At 39.2% G+C, this 23,840-nt stretch overlaps 1 protein-coding gene across 1 annotated transcript in view; it reads left to right on the plus strand.

Moving 5' to 3' along the window:
• Positions 1-23,840, plus strand: part of LOC141325654 (uncharacterized) — a 246,712-nt gene that overhangs the window by 70,208 nt on the left and 152,664 nt on the right. The window contains exon 3 of the mRNA XM_073834419.1: positions 16,465-16,479. Within this exon, the coding sequence (XP_073690520.1) occupies positions 16,465-16,479 (15 nt within the window). The remainder of the gene's footprint in view (positions 1-16,464; positions 16,480-23,840) is intronic.

Here is a 23,840-nt window from a genome sequence, read left to right on the forward strand (position 1 = left end):
TTTCCACAGATTCTCTCCTTTTCACACTAGACATAAATACACTGCACAAAATGCTTTTCTTACTTAGATTTTTTTTGTCTCGTTTCCAGCCAAAATATCTACAAATTCTTAAATCAAGAAGGATTTTCTAGACAAGAAAAAATGATCTTGTTTTCAAAAAAGCAAGTCAAAATTAAGTGCATTTTTGCTTGAAACAATCAAAATAATCTGCCAATGGGGTAAGAAAAATAATCTTGTTTTCTGTTTGAAATAAGATTTTTTTTCTTACCCCACTGGCAGATTATTTTGCTTGTTGTAAGCAAAAAATCACTTAATCACTTAAAATAAGAAAATAATTTTTACTTGTCTAGAAAATTGATTGAGAATTGATTTAAGAATTTTCAGATATTTTGGCTGGAAACAAGACAAAAAAATTAAGTAAGAAAAGCATTTTTTGCAGTGTAGCCTTTATACAAATATAGAGACGGGGGCTGGAATGAAGCCTGTAGAAGAGTGCATGAGGCAATTTCCGGATGCCAGGCAAATATGTTTTCAAATTACTTGAGATTAACCTGACTAAGAATGATTTTGGGCTCTGAATTTAATTCCTAATTTCATTTACAGATAAAAGGTACAGCGATGGGCAAAAAGTTTGCTCCATCCTATGCAAATTTATTCATGGCCTCCTGGGAGAGAACGGCGTTGGCCTCATGTCCTCTCAAAAATTTCTGTTATTTCCGCTTCCTCACTGATATTTGGGGAGTTTGGAGGCACAGTGTAGAGACTTAAGAGCATTCACGGACCACTTAAACAAACACCAAAAATCCATCACAGTGAAATACGAAAGCAGCACACAACAAGTTATGTTTTTGGACGTAATCAGCTACAAAGGACCCAAATTTGAGGAACAGAACAAATTGGACTACAGAATATACTTCAAACCCACCGACACACACTTTTGCACAAAATCAGCTTTCATCCCCAGCTCACATTCAGAGGAATCTTCAATTCGAAATTGTAAAGATTTCATATAATCTACTCATAAGAAACCCTAATTGACATACACCTAATGATTTCTAGCCCTAATTAACCTCATTTAAATGAATGGCCCTTTTCCCTGACACCTAAAGATAGTGACTAAACTAATTTAAATTTTTCCCTCTTTACTTTTACACCTAATTGGAATACCCCTTCATTTTTTACCACCATTCTTTTTAAGGCCTTGAAAAAGAGTTAAGATAAAGACTAAAAACATGCACACAATTTATAGCAAATCCAGTTAAAAAGACTCAAGTTAAAGATATAATTATTCCTTTGGTTTCCATTTATTCGCAAAATAGAATCCAACTGAACAAGGATGTTAAAAAGAATTTTAAAAAATTCACAAAAGATACAAACTATTTACAAAGACACAGGCCAATTGCGGCATATAAGAGAAATACTCTTGTGAGTAGCAAGATTCAGTCTTCTGAGCCCAAATCTAAATATGGGGCATATAAACACATGGTGCATAGGAAGCTGGTGCGAAACAAAATGTCCAAATAAATTTTTCAGTTAATTAATTTGTCACCAATTGCATTGATCTCATTTTCTGAGGTAAATGCCAAAAACAGTAAGTGGGACAGACAAAGAACCAACTACTGTTGAGGATTTACAAGCACACATACAACATCAGAAAATAAAATAGATAAGTGAAGATTTGTAGTTGGACATTTTTTAATCCATGGCTTATTAGCCCTCAGAGTCACACCTTTGGAGTCGAATCCTCTCTGGACACTCGGTGAAAGATTGAGAGAGAATCTGGATTGAGATACTGGATACTGGACTGACACACTGAATTCTTGTTTTTGCTTATGTGGATTATTTTTTTATTTTGTTTTTTGGACTAAATAAAACGAATGGATCTTTTGTGTGAGCATTCTGTGACAGGAGGACCTTGGTGCCTAATCTCCATACTCCTCCTAAAAATACTAAATATGTTCATAATATCTAAAAGAACCTTTTGAGCATTACATGTGTAAAAGATAACCATTTTATAGGTTTTTGGTGCACTTTGGGAGATTCCAGTGTTCTCACACTGCAAAAAAAAAAATGCTTTTCTTACTTAGATTTTTTGTTTTTTTTCCCCCAGCCAGAATATCTAAAAATTCTTGAATCAGGAAGGATTTTCTAGACCAGTAAAAATTATTGTCTTGTTTTTAGTAAAAACTATAAGTTCAATAGTGTCAGTGGTGTGAGGGTGACGTCATTGGCCGACGCCCCCACGCTACTATATAGCTGTGGGACATTGCTCCTCTAATGCTCGACACAGTTGTTACAAGCTTGCTTCTGAAAGATTTCCAAACAATCAACATTTCTGTTTCTGCCTGAGGAAGTGGTTAACTTTGTAATGTTGCAATAGCAGATAACATTAAATTATATAGGATTTCATCAGTTTTAACTTAGTAAACACTGTTATGGCGAGATACAGAGACAGACTTCAATCTAACTATATGTACATGGAGAATGTGAGATTCACGTCAGTCCTACCTGTTTTTACTCGACAAACACAAATACACATGGCTCGTGCTCGGAGTTGGCAATGGGGATGAGGAAGGGAAATTGAATTTGAACTTCCACGGGATTACGAGAACTATCCTTACCATCCCTATGATCTCCCAACCCGTTTCCATGCTCTTTTACGTGATCACTACATATATAACGGCAATCAAACAGATCATCGTTATTCTAATAATTCTTTACATCAACCTAAAAGAAACAATGTCATATCTAGATCTTTCCATGACAGTTACCCACAGAGACCGGCTGGTCGATGGGATAATTCTAGAGAGAGAATCACACAAAACAGACATTTTATGAAAAAACAATACAGACAAAGACAAGTAAATAATTGGGAGTCTGACAATAGTCTAGTCAGAACAATTCCCAATGACAATACAAGGACAGACAGACTTTACAAGGATCTTGACTCAGATTTTCCAAAAAGAAGAAACATGAGAGCTAGCCGAAGAAATAGAAGAAAGGCTAAAATTATGTGTATGAGAGCGGCTGAAAGAGACAAAGAATCATATAGGTTACACAAGAGAAATAGATTTATGTTTATGAGTCCAGACCATTTAGACCGGAGTGTGGAGTGGGAGAGATTTCTATGTAGAAGCTGCTCGTTTCAATACCAACAGAGGCTCCCATCCTACTTATTACTCAAACAGAGCTGGTAAGGACATTAGGATTGAGCAGCCTCCAAGAGACATCTACAGGAACAGACCAAGATGTCGCCTCCCTCAGAAAAACACAAATAGGAGGGAGAAACGTAAGAGATATTTTGACAACCAAAATAAACCAAAAGACAAAGTCAAAAATAACTGTATTCCAGCTGCACCTAAGCTTAGGACAATTGCAAAACTGATGTACAATTACATCAGTACTTGAAATTAAAAGTACACTGAATAAGATGTGTAAAAAGAAGATAATCAGTGGAAAACAGAAGGAATATTTGATCAGACCAAGAAGATTTTACATAAAGAACCAGAAAAATGGAGTAAACCCTTCAAAATTGTGGCGCATTGTGAAAGTGAACCTTACTACACAGCAGAATATATAGAACATTTTCTAGGGCCTATCTCACAAAAACATGAGAGTTATCTTAAGGAGATTATATTGGATTTGTATCTCCATCCACCACTGGAACCTGCTCCTGCTACTTCCTTTTTCCCCACATTACCTCCACCACTACCACCGCCACCCTCAACAGAGCATCATCTTGCTCCTCTTGCTTAGGATGATGCAGAAGATTGTTTCGCAGATGAGGAGGAGGAGGAACAGCAGGAACAGGAGTTTATAGTTCATTGCTGACTTTGTTTTAAAGAAATAAATTAGTTTTAATAAATAGCTGCCACCCCCTCCTGAAAAGTGTGTGCAAACACCTTTAAAGACACATACAACTTCATACAAAAGACTTAATTATTCCCACTGATTCTCTCCTTTTCACAATAGACAGAAATAGCCTTTATACAAATATAGAGACAGGGGCTGGAATAAAGGCTGTAGAAGAGTGCATGAGGCAATTTCCGGATGCCAGGAGGCTAGACAAATATATTTTAAAGATTACTTGAGATTAACCTGACTAAGAATCATTTTGAATTTAATTCACAATTTCATTTACAGATAAAAGGTACAGCGATGGGCAAAAAGTTTGCAAATGCAAATATATTCATGGCCTCCTGGGAGAGAACGGCATTGGCCTCATTTCCTCTAAAAGCCTTTCTGTTATTTCCGCTTCCTCTGATATTTGGGGAGTTTAGACACAGTGTAGAGGACTTCAGAGCATTCAAGGACACCAAAAATCCATCACGGTGAAATATGAACGCAACACACAACAAGTTAATTTTTTTGGATGTAGTCACCTACAAGGGACCCAAATTTGAGGAACAGAACAAATTGGACTACAGAGTATACTTCAAACCCACCGACACACACTTTCGCACAAAACCCGCTTTCATCCCCACCTCACATTCAGAGGAATCTTCAATTCACAATTGTACAGATTTCATTGAATCTGCTCTCAAGAAACCCTAATTGACATACACCTAATGAATTCTAGGCCTAATTAACCTCATTTAAATTAATGGCAAACCAGCCCTTTTCGCTGACACCTAAAGATAGTGACTAATTTAACTAAATTTGTCCCTCTTTACTTTTACACCTAATTGGAATACCCCTTCATTTTGTACCCCCATTCTTTTTAAGGCCTTGAAAAAGAGTTATTTAAGAAAAACACTAAAAACATGCACACAATTTATAGCAAATCCAGTTAAAAAGACTCAAGTTAAAGATAAAATTATTTCTTTGGTTTCCATTTATTCGCAAAATAGTATCTAACTGAACAAGGCCGTTAAATGGAATTTTAAAAGATTCACAAACTATTTACAAAGACACAGGCAAATTGCGGCATATAAGAGAAATAGCAATTTTCTTGATACTCTTGTGAGTAGCAAGATTCAGTCTTCTGAGCCCAAATCTAAATATGGGGCATATAAACACATGGTGCATAGGAAGCTGGTGCGAAACAAAACGTCCAAATTAATTTTGTAGGTCCAAAATAACGTCCTCCGCTGTCACCAACTGCATTGATCTCATTTTCTGAGGTAAATGCCAAAAACAGTAAGTGGGACAGACGAAGAACCAACTACTGTTGAGGATTTACCAGCACACATACAATATCAGAAATAAAATAGAAAAGAGAAGAAATGTAGTTGGACATTTTTTAATCCATGGCTTGTTAGCCCTCAGAGTCACACCTTTTGGAGTCGAATCATCTCTGGACACTTGGGGACAGATTGAGAGCAGAGAGAATTTGGATTAAGACACTGGATACACTCTATCGGAGGGATCTGAATGAGGCCTAGTCAGTTTCTCTGGTGGTTTTTTAGAACCAACACTAAACAGACGCCTAAACCTAGCCCTCAGTATCCTTGAGGGTAGCTCACCGAATGATTAGAGCCCTGAACCACTCACAGCCTTCAACCTAAGGTCACTCTGCTGGAAAAAAAAAAAAAAAAACAGCTAAATCCAGCATATGCTGGTTGGCTGGTTTTAGCTGGTCAACCAGCCTGGTTTAGCTGTTTTTTTTCAGCAGGGCACTATCCCAAATAAAATTTCCCATCATACCTAACACCTAAAGTCAGTACTCCTTAGTATCACAGCCCTTTTCCCTGACACCTAAAGCTAGTGAGTAATTTAACTAAATTTACCCCTCTTTACTTTTACGCCTAATTGGAATATCCCATACATTTTTTTTTACACTAATTAATAATGTATTGTGACGAGTCGGCTGCCTCCCCCCTAAATATCATCACCACCCCGTCCCTTATTCGCCGCCCTTCTCCAGGCTCCCGACGGGAGTGGGTGTGTAGGGGAGAGGAGGGGCGCGAAAACATCCCGGGCTGGCGGCGTGTGATGGGGAGCACCTGAATGTAATGAAGCCTCATCACCGCCGCTGTTTAAATGCCGAGCGCGCCTCTCCTCAGGAGACCGGTCTCTCCCCCGTGCATGCACACTGGTGTCCTCGCGGGTCCAGGAAGGGGTGAAGAGGGAATCCCGCGCCGCCAAGAGGACGAGCCGCCGGACCCGTGGTCCAGTTGAAGACCGCACCAGAGACGGCCGACGGGCCAGGATGCCGGGCCGTATTCCCCGCTGGAAGTACCGGACAGCTCGAGAGGGACGAAGCCGCAAGAGATGCCGCCGCCCCTAGCACCCCGGTCCAGCGCAAGGACTGCGTGCGGCCGCCGGACTCCGCCCCTTACCTGGACCCTTCCCTATCGGACACTGCCCATCCTTCATGAAACCCCAGCACTCGAGGACACCAGATCCCCCTTTTATTTGGACACTTTATTTTCCCTTTGGACACTTTCCTTTCATTTTTTTGTTTAATAAAAGCCTCTCCGAGGCCTGACGCCACACCCACTGTGTCTGTCGTTCGTCCCTCCCGCCACAGTGGTGGAGAATGCAGGCAAGGCGGGGCTTAGACAGCGCAGTGGGCAACACCTGATGACGTCATCCCCTCTCGCTCGCAAAAGTTCGTGAAAACCCGGACGGGGACAGAGAAACGACGGAGACGGCCTCCCAGCCGCAAAAGGGGTAAGTAATGTTTCAGTTTGAGTCACTTATCCTGCGGTTGGTTGAGGCTGTCGACTAAATGCCGGTTTTTCTGTCCCTGTTCCGGTGCGCTGCGAGAGGGAGCGTTGCCTTGGAGAGGAATCCCCGCCCACTCCGACCGCTGGAGCCTGGATGAGGAAGGTAGCACTCCTGCGTGGGCGGCGACCAGATGACGGGGATGTCGCTTGGAGGGGGGGTGTGACGAGTCGGCTGCCTCCACCCTAAATATCATCACCACCCCGTCCCTTATTCGCCGCCCTTCTCCAGGCTCCCGACGGGAGTGGGTGTGTAGGGGAGAGGAGGGGCGCGAAAACATCCCGGGCTGGCGGCGTGTGATGGGGAGCACCTGAATGTAATGAAGCCTCATCACCGCCGCTGTTTAAATGCAGAGCGCGCCTCTCCTCAGGAGACCGGTCTCTCCCCCGTGCATGCACGCTGGTGTCCTCGCGGGTCCAGAAAGGGGTGAAGAGGGAATCCCGAGCCGCCGGACCCGCGGTCCGGTTGAAGACTGCACCAGAGACGGCCGACGGGCCAGGATGCCGGGCCGTATTCCCCGCTGGAAGTACCGGACAGCTCGAGAGGGACGAAGCCGCAAGAGATGCCGCCGCCCCTAGCACCCCGGTCCAGCGCAAGGAGCGCGTGCGGCCGCCGGACTCCGCCCCTTACCTGGACCCTTCCCTATCGAACACTGCCCATCCTTCACGAAACCCCAGCACTCGAGGACACCAGATCCCCCTTTTATTTGGACACTTTATTTTCCCTTTGGACACTTTCCTTTCATTTTTTGTTTAATAAAAGCCTCTCCGAGGCCTGACGCCACACCCACTGTGTCTGTCGTTCGTCCCTCCCGCCACAGTATGCAATTCATTTTTGCAATTAGCACCAACACAACATGTGTTCTGCAAGGATGTGATCCTAACCTTGTTCTCCATTTTCCTCATTAACATACACATAAATTAGGCTTTTCTTCTGCCAATTAGGGATGGTTTGGGTGTTGGCAGTGGTGAATCCTGCTCCACAAAAATGGCATCCTTAACATGTGTTTGTCCAATTATCATTAATTGATATCTTTCACAAAAATAGTTTGATATTTTACATCTTACTTAATGTTATAGACACAGAGAAAATAAACACTTTTTAGACTCCAACAATCAGGATTTTTACCTTTTTACTGGACATACACGTAAACAAAGTGATGATTATCAAGCAATGGATGATCAGGCCCAATATATAATTTGACCCATTATTTATATTTAAGTTTTAAAATAGCCTCTTATATTAATTTAAACATATTATTTTATAAATAATTCATCCCTTTAAAACAAAAAGACATTATTATTTTTCCTGTGGATGCCTCACACAATTATTTATTTTGAAAACACTTTTTAGGGAGGCAGTCCAAAAAGATAGCACAAAATAGCTATTCTTGTGATTTCAAAAAGGAGGACCTTGGTGCCTGATCTCCATACTCTTCCTAAAAATACTAATAATGGTGCTTATGATATATAAAAGAACCTTTTGAAGATTACATGCAGATGCAAAAGATGCAAGATGGCGCCGTTGTGTGTGGCTGGCCGTTTGCTCCCTGGTGTGTTTTCTCGTTTGTTTGTTTTATTATGTTTTATGTTAGTTATTCTACGAAAAGCCTCGTCACTTTTAACGTATGATAGACAAACTCTGCTTGACATTAAATATACTACCGAGGAGCTACTTCATCATGTCCAAAGTGGCATTCAGTTTGTTCCCCCACCATCGCTGAAGTCTATACCTGACTGTTTATGCCGCGCACCGTGCCTTCTACCGGGGAGGAAACGTCACAGGAGACGAGGTCGACGTGGAGGCATCGCGGTTAAGCTTAAACTGCTTCTATCATCGGGATCCCTGGCTGGCGTGGGCATATGCGCGCATGAGGCAAGCTTCAACCGCTTCTCTGTGCGACGTGCACTTGAGCCAGCATATGCATGGATTGTACAGATTGTGTCAGATAACTCAGATCAACCTACTATGGTTCGTTCACCTCGTCTTTGCCGGGGCGGAGTCCGTTTCGACAACCTTCGCTTGCTGAGCCGGGCATCACAGTCGACTGTGGACTCACTGCGGATTAGGATGGCTCTGATCAACGCGAGGTCAATGGTAAACAAGACGTTTATACGTTTATATTAATGACTTCTTTACTTCCCGCGATCTTGACTTTATGTTTGTCACTGAAACGTGGCTCACTCCGGGGGATCTGAGCCCGATGAAGCATGCCATTATTCACCCACTTCTTAAAAAGCCCAATTTAGACCCAACAGTATTATCAAATTTTAGGCCAATCTCTACCCTTTCTTTCATGTCCAAGATCCTAGAGAAAATAGTTCTTCATCAACTGCAGAGCTTTCTAAATGGAAATAATATTTTGGAAGCATTTCAGTCAGGTTTTAGAAAACACCATTCTACAGAAACAGCACTGGTAAAGGTTTTAAATGATATTTTATTAACAGTGGACTCTGGCAAGTCGGCAGTGCTAGTGCTGTTAGATCTTAGTGTTGCATTTGACACAGTTGACCATGCAGTTCTCCTTTCAAGACTGGAGTATTGTGCAGGCATTCAGGGAGATGCTCTTAAATGGTTTCAGTCTTATTTCACTAATAGAAGCTTCTGTGTCAATATTGGAGAATTTACGTCAGGCTCTGCCCCTTTAACTTGTGGTGTTCCACAAGGCTCTATTTTGGCTCCGATTTTATTCTCACTGTATATGCTTCCACTAGGGTCAATTTTTAGGAAATACAATATTTCTTTTCATTGTTATGCGGACGATACCCAGATTTACATGCCCCTTGAATCTGATAAGAGGAGTATTGATACTCTTCTGGCTTGTCTTGCCGACGTGAAAGCCTGGATGTCTGCAAATTTTCTTCATCTTAATGAAAATAAAACGGAGATTATAGTTTTTGAATCTTCCAAAGCATTTAGCTCCTCTGGTTTAGATCTTGGTTCACTGTTTCCACTTGTCAAACCATTAGTGAAGAATTTGGGTGTGTTCTTCGATAGCTCCCTTAAATTTGACAAACAGATCAGTTCTATAGTCAAAAACAGTTTTTTCCCTCTCAGAGTCCTAGCCAAGGTTAAACCATTTCTTTCTTTTAAGGACTTTGAAAAAGCTATTCATGCTTTTGTTTCAACAAGATTAGACTATTGTAACTCCCTTTATATGGGCATTAATCAGTCATCTCTGAACCGTCTTCAGATGGTACAGAATGCCGCTGCTAGGCTTCTTACAGGTGTTCGAAAACGCGAACACATTACTCCTGTTTTAATTTCTCTGCACTGGCTTCCAGTGCGTCTCAGGATTGATTTTAAAGTGTTGTTACTGGTTTTTAAATGTCTGAATGGATTAGCACCTGTATATCTCTCTGAGTTACTCTCACTTCATAATCCAGTAAGGTCTCTGAGGTCATCCAACCTGAGACAACTAAATGTTCCGAGGGCCAGGTTGAAACTCAGCGGCGATCGTGCCTTTGCTGTCGCTGCACCAAAACTCTGGAATAGTCTACCTGTTAATATTAGAAGTGCTACCACGGTACCTGAGTTTAAGGGAAAGCTAAAAACATATCTTTTCTCTCTGGCATTTCAGTAATCTCACATGTGTATTTAGTGATCTTAAGTGTGTAACTTATTATGTTAGAATTTGCTTTTATTAATTTATGTAATTTTTTTTTTTTTTTTTGTATTACTGACTGATACTTTGTTCAGCACCTTGGTCAACAATTGTTGTTTTAATGGTGCTATATAAATAAAGCTGACATTGACATTGACATTGACATACATGAGGCAGGTTTTTGGTGCACTTTGGCAGAGTCCAGTGTGTATCAGTGGTGTAAGGACCACTATATAGCTGAGGGAGGTGCCACAATGTTTCATTGCTCCTCTAATGCTCGACACAGTTGTTACAATCTTGCTTCTGAAAGATTTTCTAAACAATCAACGTTTCTGTTTCTGCCTGAGGAAGAAGTAGTTAACTTTGAAACGTCGTAATAACAGATAACATCGAATTATATCGGATTTTATCAGTTTTAACTTCGTAAACACTGTTATGGCAAGATTTGGAGACAGACTTAAATCTAACTTTATATACAGAGAGAATGTGAGATTCACGTCAATCCTACCTGACGAAGAACCACACTTTTACTTGACAAACACAAATACACATGCTCGTGCTCGGAGTTGGCAATGGGGATGAGGAATGGAAATTGAATTTGAACTACCACAGGATTACGACAACTATCCTTACCATCCCGATGATCTCCCAACTCAACAACAGCCCGTTTCCATGCTCTTTCATGTAATGACTACATATATAACGACAATCAAACAGAACGTCGTTATTCTAATAATTCTTTACATCAACCTAAAAGAAACTATGTCAGATCTAGATCTCTCCATGACAGTTACCCACAGAGACTGGCTGGTCGATGGGATAATTCTAGAGAGAGAATCACACAAAACAGACATTTTATGAAAAACCAAAGAAGACTTCTTTCCACAAGAAAGAGTTTTTGTAAACACACAATACAGACAAAGACAACAAGTGAATAATTGGGCATCTGACTAGTCTAGTCAGAACAATTTTCAATGACAATACAAGACAGATTTTACAATGATCTCAACTCAGATCGAACAAAAAGATACGAGAACTAGCCGCAGAAATAGAAGAAAAAGGCTGAAGTTAGGCATATGAGAGTGGCTGAAAGAGACGAAGAATCATATAGGTACATGAGAAAGTGATTTTCCTCTAGAGTATGACGCTTTTACCCAGGAGGACCACACTGTTCATGAGTCCAGACCATTTAGACCGGAAGTGTGGAGTGGGAGAGATTCCTATGTAGAAGCTGCTAGTTTCAATACCAACAGAGGCTCCCATCCTACGTCCTACTCAAACAGCAAACAGAGCTGGTAGGGACATTAGGATCAAGCAGCCTCCAAGAGACATCTACAGGAACAGGCCAAGACGTCGCCTCCCTCAGAAAAACATAAATAGGAGGGAGAGACCTAGGAGAAAGTTTGACAACCCAAATAAACCAAAAGGCAAAGTCAAAAACAACTATATTCCAGCTGCACCTAGACTTAGGACGGCTGCAAAAATAATGTACGACTTAATCAGATTTGTTCATCCTTGGCCGATTCCATTAAACCTGCAATGCCCAATGACAAATTGAAACATCTCTTAGAGTGCAATGCAAAGAATTGCTTCGTACACAGCACAGCATATCCTAGAGGAGCACTATGAAACTCTAGGGGAAGCTGCTATGACTGACTTGAAGGAACGTACTGACCAAACAGATTGGCACCAGGCTTTAGAGATTTGGGCCAAGTTTGAGCCAACAAAACTTTCTGAAAAATCCAAACAGATATTTTTCTATTCTATAGAAACTCTGTTTACAGCTCAACTTTGTGACAAATATGAAAGAAGGGACCTAGAGAGACATTCTCAGACAGCTGTAACGGTAGCTCCCCATTCACCAAAACAATATTGCACACACAAGTAACACACTGAAGGTGCAAAAGACAAAAAGGGACGGAAAGATTATATGCAAGAGAAAGAAGTTGCTTGCACATCACGATCACTGCAAATTGCTCAAATTGAGCAACCAAAAAGAGTCACAGTGGCTCCTCCAACCCCAACAACACCAAAATCAGTGGGGAGGCCTTTCAGGCACATAAACACAGAGAGAAAACAAATAGATTGGAGCCTTAATCTTAAGAAAAAATATATTATCATTAGTGACTCAAACGTTTCCGGGATTTCCGGTGTTTAGCATGTTGGACCTGCTTTCCAGGTGCTAAATTTCAGCATGCTGGTAACCTAATTAAAAAAGCTACAATTGCCCTCAAACCGGAAATACTGGTATTGTTTTTCGGGATAAATAACAGGGCACAAAGATGTTTCACGATGGCAAGAAATGCACAGGGCCTATCGGCTGGCCAGAACACCCACAGAGATCGTGATACCAGTGGGGAACTACAGCAATCTCCTGACCGAGGAAGAACAAAAGTTACTGGAGGAGATTAAGGAATATATTAAGAACCAATTTCAAGTAGAGAGTGATGCAGTGCATTGGACATCAGGAACAGCTTGTGTGATGCTTGAGCACTGTGTGCGGTCATTAAAGAAACAGAAATTGGAATTGTTACAAGAAAAATCAAAAACAAAAAGTCCCATTTGCCAGGGGATCAGAGTGGACACCAGCTTTATCAAGCCTGCCACCACAGGTCGACTCCATTGTTTAGTAAAGGCACAAAACTTAATTCCAAGAGCTATTAAAAACTTAAAGAAAAATAGGGAAATTATTATCAAGCCAGCTGACAAGGGCAATGTCACAATCCATGTTCCGTGTTTTCCCCCAGCCTTAGTTCCTGTCTTTCCTTTTGTGGTCTGTTTCCTGTTCTTGTTAAGTTAATTGGTTATTCTGTTCACCTGTGTCTATTAATTATCCTCATTAGTTCCTCGTTTGGTTAGTATTTATAGTGCTTCCCTTCCTGAGTTTCTTTGTCTTGTCTTAAAGTCATTTATGTTTTAAAAAGAGGTTGTGTTTTGCTTTCCCGCTTTTGAATGATTAAATATTCAGTTTATTTTGAAATTCCTGACTTCTCATATTTTCCCTCCTGCAACCCGGGACAGGCAATGCGGTTGTTCTGATGAACAGGGAAGACTAACTGTGGGAAGGTGAGACACGGCTGGAAGTGGAGGAACACTACAGCACACTTCCAGCCCCCATCTATCCCCAAACAGTACTTGAAATTAAAAGTATGCTAAATCAGATGTGTGAAAAGAAGATAATCAGTGGAAAACAGAAGGAATATTTGATGGGGTCCGGGACTAAGAAGATTTTATCTTCAACCTAAAGTACATAAAGAACCAGAAAAATGGAGTAAACCCTTCAAAATTGTGGTGCATTGTACCTGACTGTGATCTGAAAGTGAATCTTACTACATTACCCCGCATTACCTCCACCACGGCCACCCTCACCAGAGCATCATCTTGCTCCTCCTGCTCAAGAAGATGCAGAAGATTGTTTTATTTTATTTTATTTGTCCCTAATTTTGTTTGTATTTATTTATACGCTGTGCAGACAGAGCGAGAATGGCAGGCAAACATCAACAACCTGTTTCAATCTCCCATTCAAACTGCAGGTAGATGCCATCCTCAGGTGCTGGAGCTGCGTTGCGGCAGGAAGATGTCAAACGGCATAGAACAGAGGTGGGACAGTTGAAACAAAATGACTAATTTGATGCAATATCAGTAAAAAGCGATAAATGGCACTTTAGCATGTAGTGCGGTATATAACGTCTTGCGCCTTTTGCGCTTCGTTCCGTGGTTTATTTATATAATATTGTTGGATGCTGTGTGCTTCTTCTTTCTCTTTGTGTGTGTGTGTGTGTGTGTGTGTGTGTGTGTGTGTGTTACCTGCTGGGTTTACTGTATCACTGAAATTGGTCAAGTTACGGCTTATTTTAGCCTTCTGATCAAGAGATTAGTACTGTTGTTGCGCTACATAACGCTACATAATGGTGGGTGCCATTTTATTTCTGTAAATCTATTTCTCCTGTTTTTGCTTAGTTAGGGAATTAGTGTACATTTGTTGTTAATTTTCTTATATTTTTTATTTATTTATCAAACTTTTTGACTCGAGGGCCACATTAAGTGAGGGGCCGCATGATATGTTTATGACAAATAAAGCTTTGAATTTTTTTCGAAATTCTAAATGGAGACTCACTACTGTACTGGCAGTTCAATTCTTGCACCATTTCTTTTTTTTTATGAGCACTTTATGACACAGATAAGTTGCAGTTTTGTGTTTGATGCATAAATACATACATTGAAGTATATACATTCACTGTAAACATTTATAATAAATGCACAGCCTAAATATTTAAATCGAAACTGAAACTAGCGGCATGGTTGCAGGAAAACGCACAAAACAAATTCGCCCTTTCTCAATACTCTCCAATCCTACTGTGTGCGATTTGAGCTTGATTGCTTTATAAATCACCTTGAAAATCACAGCATGTTTCAGATGATAAAAAACAAGAATTGCTATCCAGAAATTGTATCCTTTCCAGTACTCTATCCATTTTCAAATGTGAAAAAGAACAAAGCATATCTTTGCAAAATAAAACCACAAATGATTTCCATGTCTTCCCCACGAAATTACAGTGCCTGTGAGCAGGAGGATAACACTGCCATTTGTTCTCCTTCTGGAAAGTCTCCAGAGCATTTTAAGCATTTCTTTTTGAAACATACAAATCCAAGGCATTTTTTCAAAACAAAAGAGCACTAACACAAGTAACTTATTTACAATTGTGCCAGTTTTGTAGGGTATATATTTTGACCCCTGGTTTAGACAGTTTTACTCCCTAACTAGTTAGAGGGTCCTTTCATTTGTGGTTTTGGCTTTTCTCCCTCCTGAAGTAAATTATATATATTTCCTATTTTTACTTTGTCAATACTTTTGTTAATAAAATATGGAACTTAACATGTATGTCGTGCAAGGCAGGGGACTAGTACAAACTCACCCCAAACAACTTTTAATTTACACTTTTCTTTGTTATTCATTTACTGTACACTTTTCTTTGTCAGACTTTTACATCTGGGACATAACAAGGTGTAGTTAACCCCCCAGACACTTTTACCATGCAATCTGCTTTTTCATAAAGCAACCTTATCCATAAAATGAAACCATTTCCAAAGCTATATGCACTTAAAACATCAAACAAATAAGAGATTTTCTTGATCCAGGGATAATATTTCTAAATCTGTTTCAGCACTGAATAGTCATTAAGCTACGCATATATTTTTAGACTGTGATAATTAAATGATGTTAGGTTTGACAGCTGTTGTGTTGTGCTGTTTTGCAGGATACAGAGTTCAGAGGAGAAGGGACCCCCAAATGTTCATCCATCTCCTTTCCCCTCACTACCTCCTCACCAGAGCAGCAGGAAGAGGGGTGATTTTTATTTTTGTATATAGTTAAATAATAAAGAAGTTTTAATATATAGCTGTCACTACTTCCTAAACAGCCTAAACCCTCACCAGAGCATCATCCTGCTCCTCCTGCAGAAGATTGTTTTGTTCATTTATTTTGTCCCTCTCTGCAGTATTTCGCAGATGTCGAGAAGGAGTAACAGCAGGGACAGGAGAGATTTTTTTTTTCGTTTATAGTTCTTTGCTGGCTTAGTTTAAAAAAAAAAGTTTTAATAAATAGATGAGGATCCTGCATTTAAGGACAATGCACAACCTCAGTTTCCCCACAGAATGAGCTGAAAGAAATTGGCTTTGATGATTCTGATGCAGCATTTGCGTTTTTATATATAATTCCATATATTTTTTTTTACATTATAGCATGTAATACACATCTATTCAAATGTAAATATTATAAAAAGTACAAAAGTAAAAAAATAAATAAGGAAAAGTGAAGCATTAATGCAAACTAACTAATATTTCCATCAACCACCGGAACCTGCTTCTGCTATTTCCTGATGAAGAAGATATAATGAATACATTTGCCGTGGTGCCTTTAAAGGGATGGTTCACCCAAAAATGAAAATTCTGTCATTAATTGCTCACCCTCATGTTGTTACAAACCCCTAAGACATTGGTTTATCTTCAGAAAACATATTAAGATCTTTTTGATGGAATCTGGCTAAAACACATCCCTAAACTGTAGCACCTTCAAGTCTAATTCTATTCTTCTTCTTTTTTTAAACTCTAAACTTATACTCTTTTAATTTACTTATTGCTTGTTTTCTTTCAAAAAACACCCTTGACCTTGAAAACATTTTGCCGCAGAGAACTAGTCAACAAAGGCATGAGTTCACTATTGAAGAAAGTTTATTAATACCCATTTGAGTAATTCTTAAAACATAAGTTAATAAATAATGAAAGAGAAAAGCAAGTTGGCTCTAAACCTTCATGTTTAAAATTATTCAACCCCCAAAATAAATTTTGGTGCAGACTCCTTTATTCTTTACAATTGCCAATAAACTGCTTGGAAGTGCTTAGAAGCTTATGCCATCTTTCTACTGCAGTCTTGGCCTATTTTTCGTCTGAATAAGCTTTCGGAAAACTGACAATCTTTGGTTTTCACATGACCCCTGCCTTCTTCAAATTTAACCAAATATTTTCAATGAGAATTAAATCTGGAGACTGAACAGGCCACTCAAGAACATTCTACGACTGATCCCTGAACCAAGCTTGAGTAGATCTGGATGTTTACTTTGGGATGATCAAGTTCAAATGGTCTTGTAAGGACATTGATGAACCTCCTGATGTAGTCTGCTCTTGTATTACCTTTTGTGAGAACATGATTATCACTATTAAAAGTCTATCCCACTAATAAACCTTGGATGTCAAAAGCAGTTAAACTCAGTCTACAGAAGAAGAAGTTGGCTTACAGTCAAAGTGACACCTTAGAAAGAGTAGCAGCAAAAAAAAAAAAAAAAAAAAAAAAAAAAAAAATTCATGTGGAAAATGCTTGACCTGTTCAGAGGCTTTGTGTTCTCTCTCACACATACCCCATTTCACACCCTCTGAACTCATGAACCAGACATACCTAGTGTTTCAATCTAAACATGTTTGAACAAAAGAATGGGGTTATGAACTTTAATCTATACTTTCACATTAATTAAAAGTTTATTTGTATGAAAAAACAAAATAAGTACAACTAAAAAAAGTAATACGTTAAAATAAATGAATATTTTTTGTGTAGATTTTCACATATTTTTATTTGGCTGATGGTTGGGATTTGGAGGATTTCACTTGTTTGAGTGCATTTGCCTTTAAAGACAATAATCTTTTCCAGGATTATGGTGAGTACGAATGATTGTAGTAGACATTAATTAAATTAATTTGTTGTATGCAATTTAAATATTTACAAATCACTGTAATATTACTATATGTACAGGGATATAAAATAAAGACAACTAGACAAAGGAAAGCACAGTTTAACATTACTGTGACCAAACATAGAGTATTTGTGAGGGAGCAACTTAAATGCGTAGACAAACGAGGATAATTAACTAGACACAGGGGATGGAGGTAAACTAATAAGGCTAAACGAGACTAGGAACATGACCAAATAAGGGCACACAGGAACTAAACCAAAACAAAAGATGGGAAAACACAGAAACTGAAAGTGTGACAAGTAGAGTACTAACAGCCTAGGGCTGCGTTTCCCGATAACGATTGATCTTAGCGCTCAAGAGCGTTTTCTACGAGTCATTTTGCGAACGTTAGTTATTGTTTCACTTGCGTTTCCCAAAAATGAACTTAACACAATTGCACCTAGCCCTGCTTTAAGTGCTACTTAGGAGTCGCTATCCGTTGGTCAAGTGCTGAAACGTCACGCTGTAGAATGGCTCGTTATTGTTGCACATGCTGTTATCAATCCATCTATTTTTTGATTTCCGTTTCTTCTTCTACTTGTGTGAATGTATATTCAACTCGAATAACATAAAAAGTCCTGTATTTATTCTTGAGCAAGTTTAAAAACATAAATTAACTGGAAATGTTGTACTGTAAAAACACTGTCTTGCTCCAATCTCGCATAAAACAAATTCCAACAGTCCTTGCCGGAAATGACATCAGCATCATTTTCGATATTTATATGAAACCTTAATTATTTAAGTAGAATTATTTATCAATTTCTTTATCAACAATTGCTTATCTCACTTCAAAATAAATAAGTAAGTAAATAAATAAACAAGCTTTTACATTTATTTTTGAAAAGTTTAGCCTAATTATCTCCACCTGATGTGCATTTGCTAATAGGACAAAAATATAAATAAGCACAATACCTAGGGGTGGAGACACTAGCAAAATGGCTGCAACCAAAAAACAAAGAAAAGACATTTTTCAAAAAGAGGAAATTATTATTATTTTAGAGGAGGTGGAGCTACAAAAACATATAATTTTCAGCAGGTTTAAGGGCAGTCATACAAATAAAGAAAAACAAAAAATGTGGGACGATATTGCTACAAAACTTACTGCAACAAGGGGGATTAAAAGATCAGGGAAGGAGGTCAGGAAGAAGTGGCAGGACTTTTCAAGCCTAGCTAAAAGAAAGAGGGCACTGCAGAGGACAACAATTAATAAAACAGGTGGTGGGCCTAATGACGCCCCCGTTCTTACAGCAGAAGAAGAAAAGGCACTGTCAATTCTTGGAACAACTGCCTCAGATGGGATTTGTGGTGGTATTGACCTCCATGGAGGAGTAGGGTTGCGTCAACCTGAACCTGAGTCAGGTCCATCATGTTCGCAAGAGCAATCAGGTTCACCTCCTATTGACAGACACCTACCATCTCCCAGTCCTCCCAACAGTCCAACAGTCCAACCTCCATCTTCAATTGTTCAGGCTACAGCCACAACACCTCAGCGATTTGAGAATGTCTGTGGTTGTAGTCAGGACATAGTACAGCTGGAGCGAGAGAAACTAGATGTTCTAAAAGATATCAGACAATCTCTTGAAGAGGCCAATGAGATGAACAACAACTTTCAGAAGCAAATCATTGAACTTAAGAAGGCCAAGCTGGCTTTGGAAGAGAGGAGACTTTCACTGGAGGAGATGAGATTTGCAAGACCCTCCATTTCAGTGCCAATTATCTTGCCAGATGAGTCAGGTAACATTGTTCAATGTTGTTTAATCATGAATAATTATATGTTTAATATAATATGTTGTGCAACATGAAATATTATTTTATTATTTTTACACTCATCACATTTTGCAATGTCTTTTGCAGATCCTGGGGAACAAACTACAAACTTGAATCAATAAAAACTGTTTAAATGCATGTTAAGGCTAAGGCTCAGTGAAATACTATAAAGCAGAAGAATTCTTATTATAAGTGTTTCAAATTTAAATAGCAACTTGTAGTACCTTTTTAAAAAAAAAAAAAAAAAAAAAATATATATATATATATATATATATATAAAAAACATGCAAGCCCTATGGGCTAGTTTCACAGACAGGGCCAGGATTAGGCCATAGTTCAATCAGATTTAAGTAATTTTTTATAAATGTGCCTTAGAAAAAACATCACTGGTGTCCATCTTGAGACAAAACAAAGGGACTGATATATTTTAGGATCAGTCAGTGCAAATGTCCTTCAGTTGAAAAAGCTCAGACTTACATTTTAGTCTGGACTAGGCTTAAGCCTTGTCTGTGAAAAGAGGGGTATATATTTTACTACAGCTTGAGTCTTGAGGGTGTGTGTGGCAATATAGTATTAGGGCCTATCTATTAGCCTATCCATATAGGTGCAGAAAAAAAGTTTAATGTGCAAATTCTTTATCAGCACTGTTTTATATAAATGTACTCTCCATATACATTTATAAAAGCACAACCTTTGACCATTATGAATCTAACGAGAATAAATTCAGGGAAGAGGTAATTTATGCAATTTCTAAAATCCAGTGATTCAGTTTCTTCAAGTGGGGCCTTCTGCAATTAGAGAAATAGATGACAATCAGTGTGTGACATGTGAATATTATCACAGCCTGAAAAACTTTAATCATATGGTTCCTATGAGCAATTTTAGGATAGTATATAAAGTTCACACTTCAGTAGTCTTGCAGAGAAAATCATGGCTGCACTACAGCGAGTTTTCCAGCTGAGAGTGAGGCAAAGAGAAAGGCAAAGAGAAAGGCAAAGACAAAGACAGAGACGACCAAGGAGTACACTATGTACTATAAATGCCTTCATCAGGCAGAATCAAAATCCTCTGGATATGCTTGATGATATGGCTGTCATTGACAGATACCGTCTGCCACGAGGAGAAATAGTCCAGCTGCTCAATGTCATTGGGCCTCAGCTGATGCGTGCTACAAGGAGGAATTTTGCCTTGTCCCCTGATGTGCAACTCTTAGCTGCTCTGAGATATTATGCAACAGTTTTCTTCAGGTACTTGGAGATGGACTTGGACTAAGTAAACCATCTGTGTCCAGAGCTGTACAAGCAGTCACCTATGCACTGCTTCCACTTGCGGCTGAACACATCCAATTTCCAGCATCAAGACAGGTCATGTCAGACATTCAGGAGTATTTTTTAACACATTACCATATACCACAAGTCATTGGAGTCATTGATGGTACTTTAATTCCCATCAGTATGCCTTCTGTGGATGGCCATACATATAAATGCCGCAAAGGTTATCCAGCAATCAACTGCCAAGTAATCTGTGATCTTAAGTGTTTAATCATAGACATTGTTGCAAGGTGGCCTGGGAGCACACATGACTCCTATATCTTTACCAACTCATCTGTGGGTCAAGAGGCCCAAAACTCAGAAGGACAGTGGAGGCTGCTTGGTGACAGCGGATATCCATTGAGGCCATATCTGTTCACCCCTGTTGCTAATCCTGTCAGTAACAGTGAGGCACATTTCAATGAGGCTCACCGTGTTGCCCGAAGTATTGTGGAGCGCACTTTAGGAAGGTGGAAGCTACGCTTTCGGGCTATTCACAAGTCCAGTGGTGGTCTTCTGTTTGTGCCACAAAAGTGCTGTGCTGTAATAACAGTAACAGCTATGTTGCACAACATTGCAGTGAGGGCAAGAGTGCCCTTGGACATCAGGGAGGAAGATGAAGAGGTGGAGGAAGAGAATGAAGTTGAGATGAGACTTCATGATAATCAACCAAGACATGTTCAATACATGGCTGGGTTTCATGCACGTCAGCAAGTCATTGACACATTTTTTTGAGTTCCTCCTTTATTTGTGTCATCTTTAAAGCACATTAAATATTTTCTGTTAAATACAACATATGTACTACCCTCGAAATGTCCATATACAACAGTGTACTTTTTTTCATTCTAACAATTGTCATTTTTATTTTTTTCTTTATTCGTTATTATTTCTATATTGAATTGTGTAATGTGTAGAAAATATAAATGAATAAAAATATACGTACAAATAAAATGAAAAATGACTTTGAAGAGAAGTACATTTTAGGTGCAATTTGCCGGTTGTCCAGCAGGTGCCCTCATAACTCTGTCTCCTTACGATGCACTTAAGGCTTTACGATTACTCCAGAGCACTCGTAGATCTACGAAGATTTTCAAGTGCTACTTAAGTTACGATGTTTTTGGGAAACAGACCGTAATATTAAGATCAGTCGTACGATCATTTTTACGAACAACTTAGGCTTACGATGCTTTTGGGAAACGCAGCCTAGGCTGGTTGGCTGGTCTTAGTCTTAGCTGGTGAAAGCTGGTTTTAGCTGGTCTCCTAGCCTGGCTTGTTTATATATATATATATATTTATATATTAAAGTTTATTAAAGTACACTGTTCTTAAAACATTTGCTGCATGGATTAAAAAAGATAATAGTTCTTGAGTTGCAGCAAATCCTTTATATTTTAATAAACAGCTTAAAATTAAGCCATTTTATTTAGTCTGCTCTGCTGTGTGCTATCCAGCACTTCCCAGCCCAACAGTTAATTTATATTTAAATTAATTTTTTTTACAGTTATTTTCATTTATGCAGTTGGTACAACAACAATTATTAAATCTTTGTGTAAAGAGCTTAAATGGTGGGGAATCTAAAGCCACCGAAAAAGAGTTACATGAAGTAACTGCACACGATGAATGGGTATGATTTGACCTGAATCATTTACCTGTTGGCCTCTTATTCTGCAGGTAAAACCAGCAAGAATGACAAAGGTCCAGGAGGGCCATGACTTCCATCTGGAAGTTTTACTATGGAGAGATGAGGTCTTGAGTGAGCTCTACTTCAGAGACGAGGAAGAGCTCACACTGCCTCAAGGCATTTCTCAAGAAAAATGGAAAGGGGAAACTAAATTCCTTGTTGTACACAATCGTCAAGGTACATAAATAATGCAAAACACATTAGCCGTTTCTTTTGAACTAGGGATGCACAATATTGGACTTTAGGGCTGTCACTACACTGTTAGCGATTTTTGTAAATTGCACAGTATTTAACTGTAAAATGAACTGTATTTTACTGTAGAACAGTTATACAGTATAGTACTGTATTTTAAAGGTGCATTATGGGAAATATCTGCTTGGCGCCATTAAAATACAGTATTTTTAATTTACTGTAAATGGAAATACAGTAAAAAAATGCGCGCGAAATCTAACCAATCACAGAAAGGCATTTACTCACTGCCTGGAGGAAGAAGAAAGCCAAGACACAGATGCAAAAAGCTGACAGTTGCAAAGGTGTGTACACGTATTCCTGCGTTTCTTCTACATTTCTTAATAAGAAATTCTTATATATTTTTAGTTTAATTAATAAAAAAATAAACAAAACAAAACGTGCGTCTGTGCGTCACTTAACGATGCGCAGTTACGTTACCTCACACATAACTTAGTGTTGAGGCGAGCTCAGAGGGCTAGACAACTGGTGAAAACGCGTTTGTGAAAACACTAACTTCTGTAAAAAAAAATCACATTTCTTTCTTTTTTTCTTTGTAACGGATTTTCACCATCGAAGTCGATCTCTGTCTCTATCGTGGGCTTCACCACGTTGGGTAACGTAACAGGTGAGTGTCCATGTGAACTGTTAGCCGACAGACCAAGCTTTTGTGGGTTTAGTTTGAATAGTTTCGTCGTTGATTTTTTTTACCACATGAAAATGTACAGCATGCATTTATTTCTAGCATAAAACCGTACGATGTTCAAATGCAAACACTGTGGCGTCTCTGTGGAGACATTATACGCCTTTATTATTCATGCAAAAGGGCACAAAAACATTGCGAACTTCAGATTTTCATGTGCAGTTTCTGAATGCCCATGCACGTTTAAAAGCCTCTCTGCACTTCGGTCCCACATGTATCGCAAACACAGAAAGTCCGCAAAAATAAGGTCTGAACAACATGATTTGAGTTATCGATGCAGCGTTGAAGGCTGTACATTCGTGTCCACCAAATTCGCCAACCTTTGTGAACACCTGAAGTGGCACATTCGAGATGGTAAAAAGATCGAATGTCCGATGACTGGATGCAAAAGGTATTTTAGAGTCAAGTCATCATTTTCAGCACACCTCAGTAGAAACCATAAATGCGATTTTCAGAAATCCGTCTGTGCAGATATTACTGAGACTTCTGTTGCTGTTGCTGTTCCAGATGTGAATAACCTTAGTGAAGGCTTTGATGATGTGGAATTTCAAGATGGTCCAGCCATTCAGCCTGACAAAGACACATTTTTGATAAA

The sequence above is a fragment of the Garra rufa genome, chromosome 2 (genome assembly GCF_049309525.1).
Source record: "Garra rufa chromosome 2, GarRuf1.0, whole genome shotgun sequence".
Taxonomy (NCBI): Eukaryota; Metazoa; Chordata; class Actinopteri; order Cypriniformes; family Cyprinidae; genus Garra; species Garra rufa.